This window comes from Rhopalosiphum padi, chromosome 1 (assembly GCF_020882245.1).
Source record: "Rhopalosiphum padi isolate XX-2018 chromosome 1, ASM2088224v1, whole genome shotgun sequence".
NCBI classification, from domain to species: Eukaryota; Metazoa; Arthropoda; class Insecta; order Hemiptera; family Aphididae; genus Rhopalosiphum; species Rhopalosiphum padi.
In genome coordinates this window covers 21529824-21542102 of record NC_083597.1, presented here as the reverse complement: position 1 = coordinate 21542102, position 12279 = coordinate 21529824, and the positions used below count along the sequence as shown (strand labels likewise).

Below are 12279 nucleotides of genomic sequence, written 5' to 3'. Positions count from 1 at the left end.
TTGATTTGCCGTGTGCATAACTATAAACTTTTATATAATTGTATATACTATTGGTGTGTAAAAGGTAAAAAAAAAATAAATATAATAATATAGTATTATAATATAACAAATCAAACACAATATAGAATATGTCATTTTAATCATTTATCATAATAATAATTCCCATCCATTTTTAATAGCTTCATAATATATAATACGGTTCTAGTTGTCGATCAGTCTACTTAATGTTTTTTAGGAAAAAAAAAAAATACTGAATCTCATTCCCTGTTTTCTGCTATATCTTTCGCGATCTGTTCAGTTACTGTTGCTCTCCGTTCAAGTTCTTGTAGTTTTCGTCGACCAACTTGCTCCACTGCTTCATGTTATTCAACGCCCCTTCCTTCATGACGTTTAGTTTTGGATTCATTTGACCCAATGCCTGTACGAATAAAATAAATCGAATAATAAGACGCGCCTATAGTTTTCGCGTCTACAAAATGCATTAACCTGGTACAACGGCAGACATATATCTGCGATCCATCTGATCTGCAACTGTGGAAGTTCGTGTTGCCTCTCTCTGTCCATCAGAGCTTGGGGCTGGATTTTCAACTCGAATCTTTCTTTATCGCCTTGCTCGATGAATTCATCTGTCACCAGTCTAGCGGCCCGCTTTTGCACGTGCCACTGTTTTGTGGATGCGGCTAAGTCGGACGATGTCATCAACATCGCCATCAACAAGTACCGCTGCGATTCTTCGTCCCAACTGTATTCTTTAGACTCGATTAATCGGAAGAACTTGTTTCTCAGTCTAAAAAAATAAAAACAAATCTAATGTAAGGCGCAATACCAGAATAAAATTTATTATTGATAACATTTAAATATGATTTAAAAGAAAAATACGAAATCACTTGTGTGAGAATTTAAAAAGGTCTAAAAAACAAGAAAAGTGCCTTAAAAATGAAATTTTGTAAGAAATTGTTAAAAATTGTTCTAAAAATTATTTTAAATATTGAAAAATAAATCTTATTTAATCTTTTAATGATTATTGATTATTAAATATTGTTCTTTTTCTCTTATCAGTCGAAAAACTTGTTAAACCAAAATTTTAAATTATAAACGCAAACGGCAAACATTGGCTTTAGGCATTTTAAAAAAAAATCGATAAATTGGTTACACAGAATAAACTACAAGTCACTCGGGAATTAGTTATAGACGTGACTATACGCAATACTAAATACAACTGCAAATAGTGCAATACGACTGTCGATTACATTACAACTTCGATAAATATATAGCTTATAGGTTTTTATTTTATTACAGCCAGCATCGTATTTATCTCGTACAGTCGGTAAAACCATAATATATTTTTTTTAAAATATTATTTAATCAATGTTTTTATATAACAATTTAAATTTCTTATGTTAGTGCATAAACCGCGCGGATATTCATATTCACTCACTGGAAATACATGGACAGATCAGTGGCCAGTATACTATGTTTCAACACTTTCATCACTGTTGAAAAACTTTCCGCGGATAGACTCGAGAATATATTGAGATTCTGGAAAATAGATAAATGTATTAAAATATTGCGCTCAAACCACCATTAACTTGATATATTTTAATCGAATTACCTCGCTGCTGAGTATCATCACTGCGTGATTAAAATGATGATGTTCCATTGTATTGGTAGTGCCGTACAATAAAACCAATGCCGATCTGGCTCTAAAACATAATCAAAATGAACTCAGAATAAATATCGATTACTTTTTTAAGAAATTTATTCTTTCATAACATTTATAATACACAATAATTTTAATTAATATTTCAAAAGTAAACAAATATAACAATATTTATTCAAAGTTTAAAAAATAATGACTACGCTAAGAAAACATTTTATGAATTAGCATTTTAGGCCTTTTAAATAATGTGAAATATTTTTATTTTAAATTATTTCTCTCGGTTTGATCTCAAAAACACATCGTTGTAATAACAATAAACATTCATTTATCTGTTCAGAATTTAACATTTGATAGTTATAGTTATAGTTTTTATAGTTATTAAATAGTGTGGTTATTATATTATTATTTCTTTTTATTGAAATTTAACTACTGTGGTGAAACGTACTTCTCTTGGAATGAATTGTTTGTGCCTCTGTGATCGAGATCGTGACATAAACATCCGACAAACATTCCCAACACTTCGAGATCGGAGAACGTATTCTTCATGTCACATCCCTTCAAACACATCAATTATTATTATACACTTTGATTAAATAATCTCTTTATTTTTTTGTAATTTATTTACCATCATAATAGCAAACATGACTTGTGCCACATTGAAAGCATGTCTCCAGTTGTGATAAGGCACGTCTCTGTAGTTGCGTTTCACCGTAATAAGGAACCGATATAGTGTCTGAAATAAAAAAAATACATATTGCCATTATTAGACAAATTCGATTGAATTATTATTATAATATTATTTTTTATTTTTTATTATTAATATTATTCGTGGTTATGATTGACTCCATTATTGCATATCATTTAATAATGAAAATGATAATTATTTGAAAAAAATGTATTGAATTTTTAACATAAATATGAATTAATTATTTAATATTTGACTATGATGAAAATTTACGAATGAAAAATTAATCATGATAAGATATATAATATATTCTACAAACTATTATTCCGATATTAAATCTTCAAAAAAAATTCATATAACTGAGACGTATTATTTTTTTTACTATATTATAATGTAGTACATTTTAAATGGCATTATTAGGTAAATACTTATTGTTTTTATATTAACATAAAATAATGTTTTGTACAATTATTACAATAAACACACTATTATAATAGTCCATACGATAACGAAATAAAATAGTTCTGAACTATGATAGATACACAAATCAAGAGTCGTACATTTTACGAATTATTTTACACAGTAAGTACTTTTGTTACATATATGTAGAATTTTAAATATAATTTTAAACGCTTAATCATACCGTATGGTATTATCTTATTATCACAGACAACATTTTAACCGATTACGAATAAATAATAAGTTACTTTTTACTGTAATAAAATTGATATTTTTCTTGGGTTATAAAATAATCGTAATGCCATTGAGTTGCATGGAATATTATAAAGTCCGTTCACATACATAATATAAATAAATAATTATGAGATTGTATGGATAAATATGAGTGTTGAATGCATATTTAATTCAAAACATTGTATTGTTCCGTTTATTGTCATTAGTATTAACTTTTAAGTTGTCACGTTGAAAAATAAAGTGTACCTGAATTTTGCCCATTATATATAAATAATACATTAAACCAAACAAGTAATCTTTGCATACAACATACTATGTTCTTTAAGTCGTCATTCCATTTTAAGTATGTATCTTAGAGTACTTTTTCAGACAAATTTTGACAATTCTCATTATTCACAGCATAAGACCTTTTTCATTTCCGCTCCACTTATATTTCTTGCTGTTCACTTCCTTTCTATCGCCACGGGTCGTTATTTGTGCATGCAAATATATTTTCAAAGCCCATGAAATACTTAGCATGATATTAATTCTTACTACGAAAAATGTAAAGGCTTGCCGTCTTCTGATTTGAAACCGTTAGAAAAAATCTCTGTGCTTTTGATATATCCCTATGTTATTTTGTCGAGGTTTTAAAACACGATAGAGTTTAAAAATTGAATATATACCTACGCAGTGAATTCAGCACCGAAATAAATAGTTTATTGGTAAACACATTAATATTAAATTATGGTGGTTTTTTCTCATTTAAAATAGTTTATTTGATTATAGTTATATAAACAATAAAGTGTTTGTTATATCAATGATATACGTTTAGCAAACACGAATTATAATATTGTAAGGGCATTTTGGAAACATTCCAACACAAAACTTTTCCCTTAACATTGTATTTGAATCGTTTACAACATACCTATATGCATAAAATATTTTGTTTGCGACATAACAACTAGACAAATTGGACAGAAATGTAAAAATACCAACATTTCCATTATTGCGGTGGAAGTTGGTGTGCATTATAAATGTAAAATATTTTTGATACTCCAAGCAATCAATTACGCACACAATCCGTTTACGTGGTTTTTCAAACACCGTATATTTTACTTATTATGCACCACTCACTTCTTTTTCAATATTAAACGTTTTAACGAGTCCAAGTTCCAAAAACATGCTCACTGCCGCCATCAGCATTTCGTCGTCGTTAAGTGAAAAATCGTCGAACGTTAGTGAATATAAATTCAACGAATCAGCAGCAGGTACCGGCATTCCCTAAGAAAAAATACAATTATTTCCTATGCGGTAGCAGTTTTTCGTTAGTATTTCTATTCGATTTTGACAGCGCAGTTTATTTTCATTTTATGATTGCTAATGTTTTTATTTGAATATACACACGATTCGACACTTTTAGGTTTACGCGAAAAAGTGTAAAAATATATTTTTCCGATTTACAAGTTGTCAACGACAGTACATAGGTACACACCACGCGCAAACGATGTAAAGCTGGAATAATAACAAAATACGCTTTTCAATCCGTTCAAATATGCGAGGGCATTAAACTATGGAAAAACGGTATAGGGTTCAATGACTAGCCAGTAAAAGTTTTTTCATTATTTTCACAGAGTTCGAATGTATAGAATGTAGATATCCGAGGATGATAGTGTATATTTGAAATCGAAGCCAAAAAAGTTTTAAAAGCATAAGAATATTAAAAAATAAATTTATAAGATTATTCGAACGCTTACCAGGATGCGTTCCACCTCTTTATTAGAAGCTGTCGCGTGATAAGATAGAACCTGAAATAAATAAATATTAAAAAAAAAAACCAACAACAAACATTTGTATAAATTTCCGATGGCACATAATATATTCGTTTTCGCACGCCCGTACGCTGATCTTACTTCAATTGAGACTTTTTGTCTGGCCATCGCCTTTTCCACTTCACTATACATGAGTGTGTTGTGTATTCCCAGTCCGCAGAATATTGTAAAAGCCTATAACAACCGAAACGCGGTTTTATAATGGGAAAAATATGTGACATTAAGTACTTTTCTTATAAATAATATAACTTGATAAAATATCTCACCTCGAACAACTGTTCGTCGTAATCGTCAAATGGCGACGAATTCAATTTGTTGATTATACTGGCGACACCTGCAACGTATTGTTTGCGTTAGTCCAACGAAATATGATACCGTAATCGAATGATATTTTATTATTATATTAAACGAAGGAGCTCACTCCTACCGAAGTCGCTCTCCGACTGGGTATTTGTTGCGTGTTATCCCTCGACACCGCGTCGATTTACGTCTGACCACCCGGCAAATCGATCGCAACTTACAATCGCGTTAAATACTTACGGAAATCGAATGTAACGCGATAATAGCCTATGACCAGACGACGATAATGTGATAATAATATATACACCAGCACACGATATCCGAACGTCGAACCCGCGCTGGTTCCGAACGTACAGCGCAATCAGACGTGGGCCGGACGTGATTACGTTGCACACATTCGATTATCGTGCAATAATAATATTGATAATATCATGTAGAAGTCATAGGTACACTCTATACGTGCGACTATACCGACCGTATCTTTTACGGTTGTAAATGGCGAGGAGAAGTGATATAAACAACGCGAAGGATTCTCACGGGGTGTCGTATTGCTCTATCGCAGGAGGATCGCGGGCGTTTGTTGTGTGTATATATGCACGTCTATATTATTATATATACCACTCGAATACCCCAGAGTGTCTGGGGATGATACTTGGTGAGCACTAAATCATTCGCGCCGTACGTTTTATTTTCTCTCGACGTATGAAAAAAAAAAATAATAAAACGTAACTAAAATTCCTGTTGAGAAAAAATACGCGTGAGCTTAATTCGGTTAATAATAATTTTCACATCGGATTGAATTGACTGCGATGTGCTTTATAAAAGGTATGATGACTTACGTTTCCCCGATTGATTAACACGTTGAATTTTTAGTATTGTGAAAAATATTTAACCAAGTATTCAATTATATATATATATTAGTTTTACAAATAAGTTTTCATTGAACAAAATAGATACTACCGAAAATGTATTTCGTTGTGAATTTATACTACTTCATCGTTTTAATATTGTACAGATATACGGGTATTGCACTGAAATCATTACAAAATTGTACACTACTTCTAGTAAGTAGGAAATATGATAAAATAAAAAAAAGCTGTTGGGTGAACACCGTTCCATAGCATTAGTTATATTTTTTAAAACAAAATAATATATTATGAATTTATATAGCGATGGGTAGCGTATTTATATATATATTATGTAGTTTATACTTCGTCTCACAGTGTTAATATTGTTCGATAACACGATTATGCATAACTGGGTACACACGGTAAATGTATAAGGATTATGTTCACGAAATATAATGCGAACTGTGTTTACCGATTATTTGGTCGTTTTTGTTCCTGATTGGCATTGCCAACAGTGAGTTGATGCCTGAATCTACGATTCCTTCGCTGCATTCGTGCTCGTTGATGTTTAGAACCTCCCCTGAACAAGCCACCCTCTCAGCAAGGCTCTCCAGGTACCGCGACACGTTCTCGCCTTCCACCTTTTGTCTAGAACTATTTTATAAAAATGATATTAAACAAGTAGCGGTTTCTGATAATATAATTGTTATATTTATTTCTATGTATAATATATTCTTATCTATACGTTATATAAGGCGAATCAAGAAGAACAATAATATTACCGATATTAAAATTTTATTTTAACTTAAAATAGTGAACTGATCAAGGTAAATGGGATAAATGTATATAATTTTTACTCAAACCTTGTTTTAACTTACAACAATCATATTTTTTTATTATAATTAAACAATTAATAATTTTATATACTTCAAATTCATATTATCATTGAATAGCCATGATATAATTTTAAAAATATGTTTACTTCTCAAGTCATATTTAAACATTTGAAATTATCTACTTTTCCGTGTTTTTTTTTTTCGATTTGTATATTATAAAATGTTTATACTTGAATAAAAAAGCTTTACAATTTATATACTATGTTTTTTTATAATAGTTGTAAGTTTTCATACATTAATTAAAAAAATATTAAAAATACAAACATATAAACAATATTTATTTTATAAGTGTGGAAATTAGTTCAACCTTTCGTATTTCTAATATAACAATTAATTACTCGTATCAATAAAAACATAAAATAAAATATCCTTAGAAATATAGGTTAACCATACTCCATCTAGAATCGTTTTTCATACAAGACATGATTTATCATCGAATTCAAATTTAACACATTTATTACAGTGACCTATTCTAGTTAACTAAAAAAAAATATTACAGAAAAGCAACTTCCTCGGGTTTTTCTGAATAATAATAATAATACATGTAAAATAAAACATACTGTTTTGTGCAATTAAATTTTTTGAATACCTATTCGAAATAGGTATTGCTCTTATTATTTTAAATAATAAAAAACACATTAATTATTATATTTTAAAGTTAATCAAAATATCATAAAACTAGAATAAATTGAATTTTTAATTTTTATTGGTATGATAATATTTAGTTCTGGTAAATATATTTATAGAATTATTGAATTATGATAGCCAATAATGACCAGTTTTCAAAATATTAAATTGATTTTAAGGTAGTTAGATATTTCAACTAATAAGTAATACTAAACACTAATTTTACGAATTGCCATAAAAAATATATATTAAAATTAAAATTGATTGTATTAATTTTTTCCAAAACAAACAATTTTATAGTATACTTTCAATTATTTTCAAAAATACCAAAAATAATAACTCTTTCTAGTTTTGTAAATTCTTGCCCAATTTAAATACATAATATTAAAAAAAAAATTATTTAAAAAGTTTCAAAAATTAAATTTTGGAAATATATTTTTTTTTATCATTATTATGCAAAGATTATCTTATAGATTAGAAAACCTGTATTTAAATATAAATTGAGTGAAATAGAACTACTAATGAGTAATAGACGTATTGGACTCGAAGGGTATAATAAGCTGTATTGTAACTGTTATATTGTATATATATATATTTATTAGTATTGCAATGCGCATTCTTACTTTTTAACGTTATTTTTTATGTTATGCTTGGGCGAGTTCAAGTCGAACAGTTTCGAGAAGCTTGTACTGTCGCATGATTCGTCTACGAGCAACACGGCCGCCCTTTCACACTTCAACAGCCTCTGGGCCCTTTGCATTATCTTCATTATAACTTTGTCGATGGACGTTTGTTCTTCAAACAGATCGTGTACCACTTCCAATAAATTCTGCAACGATGTTCATAAGAATTTTTTTTAAACACCCCGACAAGATTAATTCTACCCATAACTTATCATTAACTTACCCTGTTTCGATCGTATTCTGCTCGAGAATCCTCGACGATTTGTGCGTTTGTAATGGCTATACCGACAAACTGTAAGTACGTCTCGAAAAGCTGTAATCCCAGAAAATGCGATTAAATTAAATCGTTTGAGAATCTTCCACAACAATTTTGTGTAGATTAGACATATTTATTTGGTAAACTAAACGCTTAGAGTTAGAAAATTGGATTATTTCGATTCAGATTAAAAAATGTATTTTGTTAAACATCTTGACGTCTTCATTTGTAGTTTTCGACGCTAAATTATGTACTATAATCAAGAAGCAAATACGAGTAATTACACAAACTAATTTTAAACATCCGAGTCTATAAAATGAATAAAAATCATTCAATTTTAAAATAATAATCATATAATACATTTTAAGTATTTCGATGAAAATGTTAATGGTTTCAAATCTTGAGCTTTTGAATTATTCTTTTAAACTATTAGAATAAGATTACATTTTTATCTTATATTCACAATCAATAGTTATTGAATGATTAATTATTACGACATAAGGTCCTATTCAAAATATTATATCGAACACTTTCTTTTATAGATAATATTATTCTATTAAAAATCAAGTTATTGACGTAAAAGTAAATAGAATCGTTTAAAGTCGCTTACAGTCGAACGTCAAAAATATCTCATATGAACATAGGTTTTATAAACTTCGTTAGTATTACTACAATAATTAATTATTAATTACGAGCGATCGGAAGCAAAACCAACTTGCCATCAAATATGTATACCAAACACATTATTGTAATGAAAAAACTGTATTGCAGTTGGTAAAATAATGTTGACATTGTCGTATACATTTAAATCGTGTTTGAATTATTCATAGTCAATGACGTTATTGTAATGCAGGAATGTATAGGTTACGATAAAAAAAAATGAAATATCTTAAAATATACTTTATGTCTCAAGTGTGTTATTAAATAATATTATTAGCTCAGTCTGCACAACTGATGATATTTATAAATGCACTATAGCATTGAAAAACACGTCTTGCGATTAGGCCATGTAGATTTCAAGGAACTACTACTACGTAGATTACACAAATTAACGATTCAATAACACGACAATCACGTAATACGGAGTCATATATTTTGTATCATTTGCCAATACATCGTCGTAGGTCAAGTCCTTATCGACGTAATATATCGACAGCGCGAAAACCGCGTTAGTATAATAATGTTATAACGTTTTCCGATCACAAACCGGCACCGGTAGTGTTAGCGTAATTAATTCCGCGATAATAGCTAGGACAATAGAAGTTTGCGTATATTATTATGATCTTTAGATTTGTATTAAACTTATGACGACAACGGCAGAAAAATTGGCCGGAAAACTCTGTATGACGTATGCTAGTATATATATATATATATATATATGTACGTATGTATTCGCGAGAAAGACCTGACTTCTGCACCACCACCACTTGGCTCGTATTCACAACAGTGCATAATACGTCTCTAAAAGTAACTCTGCGTCAAAACCACCCGTAGAAATGTCCACACGCCGATTGAAATAATATTTACCTTCTCGTCCATGCTGGTGAAATGCCCGTCGTCCTTGTCCGGGTTCTTGTTGTTAACCTGCGCCACCGCAATTATCTCTTCGTACGAATTTTTCACCGGCATGCACAGCAACGACGAAGTGTAGTATCCCATTATGCGGTCTACCTCGTCGTCAAATCTCGGATCCTGCAATTTGATATTTTATGTTGTGTTATAAATGTAGATAATATTATTAAGTATGGTGGAAAAAACATGCATTTGGTGAGTTTCCCGAATTCGCGTATTATTCAAATTTTATATAATCACAATGTATTATTATTGTCACCTATCGTAGTCAATAATTCCACTATTCCAATTTTCGCCCTACAAACGATTTTAAAACCACACGGTATACTCTTCTCATCATATATATATATATATGAAAATACATTAATGAATAATATACAAACACAAAGAAATAACTGAAATAAGATAGCCATCGGTAACGACAAAAATAAATGAACTGATATTAAAATTAATCGCACGTACATATTACTATTTCTTTTAGACAAAAAAGTTAATAAATTATTAATTTTATTTTCGGGCAAACAGCATCTTTAAAAGTCTTGTATTTGTTTTAAATGAATAAAATTTACATATTTTACAGTTCGTTCCACTTCAAAGTTATATTCTAATTTAAAAAAACGCGTTTGCATAATATAATACTGATTCAGATATTACGATAAATACGTTAGACTTTGAACGATTAATTTTCAATCGATTAACAGACCAAGTACAAAATAATATTGATTTTTACTAATATGATGCATATCATTAATACTTTAATGATGCCCGACAAATTTGAAAACATAATTTTTAACAATAATATTGAAACGAATACTTTATTTGTTCACTAATATCTACATTAATTTATTGAACTTATTTAAAAAAAACCAACAGTCGAATTACAATTTTAATTTAAATATATTTTTCAGGATAAAATGGATTTTCATCATCCAGTGGTACAATGCGCGTTTAGTATCGTATTTACTTATTATTGAAATTATGAATAATCGTCAACTATATGACAGTAATTAAATTTGTTGCAATCAAAATATTGTAGAGAACTAGGTAACCTAACCTAATTTTCTAGCTAATATCAATAATTAAACGGAATTATTATACGTATAATAATTTCGCGCTACGCAAACGGTTGCGAAATCGAATCGATAACAATAATAATAAGATTCGTTTCTAACATCCGCGTAGATATTATTTTGAACTACACATATCATAATATAAAACATAAATTAATAAAGACCGATAAAAATATGTATGTATATTGTATATATTGTATACATAATAATTGTTTTTAATTGGTATTGTTAATTGTACAATTTTAGTTTACTATACCGATAACTGTCTACGCGAATTTTCACTCAGAAACTTAATTCGAAAATAAAGCCACTATAGCGCCACGACGGTGGGTCGACCGGGACGTATATAGGTAGCTGTTTATATATCTACGGAAATATTCGTATTCCCCAACCGGGAGAATATAGGTTCGCGCGTATCCGTTACGCGGACGCCTTCCGCTGCCGTCCTCGCGCCGACTATATATGATATACATTTATATTATGCACTCGCACAGACGACACAATAATCGGGGGTGGGGTCGTTTGAGATGGGATTCTGTCGAAGATGATCCACTACGTATATACATGTATATATATATACGACTGGAATTTCATTAGCCCACGTCGACCATGTTAGGTCGTATATATATATATATATATTTAGCCGTATAGCTGTGGGGTGGCGTGTATGACCCAGTTTTATTTTTCAAACGCACACAGACAAAATACGAAACGTATCAATAAACGTCGATTGTACGGCCTCCAGCAGTATATTATTATACAGCTGTGTAGTAAACTTCTATACAACCGTCCGAGAGAGACACTGTAAAAATAAAAATAAATAATAAATAATAATATACGAATGATAACGCACGTAAAAAGGCCAAAAATCTCTCCGAGCTCTCGGGATATCGTATTAATGTATACCACCAATATAATAATATTATACGCTGTGCACCCCGCCGATTTTTATTACGTGATACTATATAAATAATATCTGGACGCTTTACGATACGCCGGGCACTGGTCCGAAACGCATGTACAATATACATGTATAATATGCATTGTACGGGACGGATCCCCCGTGTTTGTCCTCGTGCACAGCAGCAGCATCAATCCGCTTCCTTTCTGAACTTTAAAACCAACATGATAATAATATAAACTATTTGAATACCGAACGGATGTTCAACTTTTAACAC

General features: G+C 30.1%; 1 protein-coding gene across 1 annotated transcript in view; it reads right to left on the bottom strand.

Moving 5' to 3' along the window:
- Positions 1 to 122: 122 nt before the first annotated feature.
- The window catches only part of LOC132931938 (dual 3',5'-cyclic-AMP and -GMP phosphodiesterase 11A-like), a 99166-nt gene continuing 87009 nt past the window's right edge, over positions 123 to 12279 (bottom strand). The window contains exons 4-17 of the mRNA XM_060998047.1: positions 9987 to 10151; positions 8427 to 8516; positions 8144 to 8349; positions 6470 to 6651; positions 5116 to 5183; positions 4931 to 5023; positions 4775 to 4825; positions 4155 to 4301; positions 2286 to 2393; positions 2106 to 2215; positions 1613 to 1703; positions 1439 to 1539; positions 487 to 787; positions 123 to 418 (exon numbers count right to left, since the gene is read on the bottom strand). Of these exons, the coding sequence (XP_060854030.1) occupies positions 299 to 418; positions 487 to 787; positions 1439 to 1539; positions 1613 to 1703; positions 2106 to 2215; positions 2286 to 2393; positions 4155 to 4301; positions 4775 to 4825; positions 4931 to 5023; positions 5116 to 5183; positions 6470 to 6651; positions 8144 to 8349; positions 8427 to 8516; positions 9987 to 10151 (1833 nt within the window). The 3' untranslated portion in view covers positions 123 to 298. The remainder of the gene's footprint in view (positions 419 to 486; positions 788 to 1438; positions 1540 to 1612; positions 1704 to 2105; positions 2216 to 2285; positions 2394 to 4154; positions 4302 to 4774; positions 4826 to 4930; positions 5024 to 5115; positions 5184 to 6469; positions 6652 to 8143; positions 8350 to 8426; positions 8517 to 9986; positions 10152 to 12279) is intronic.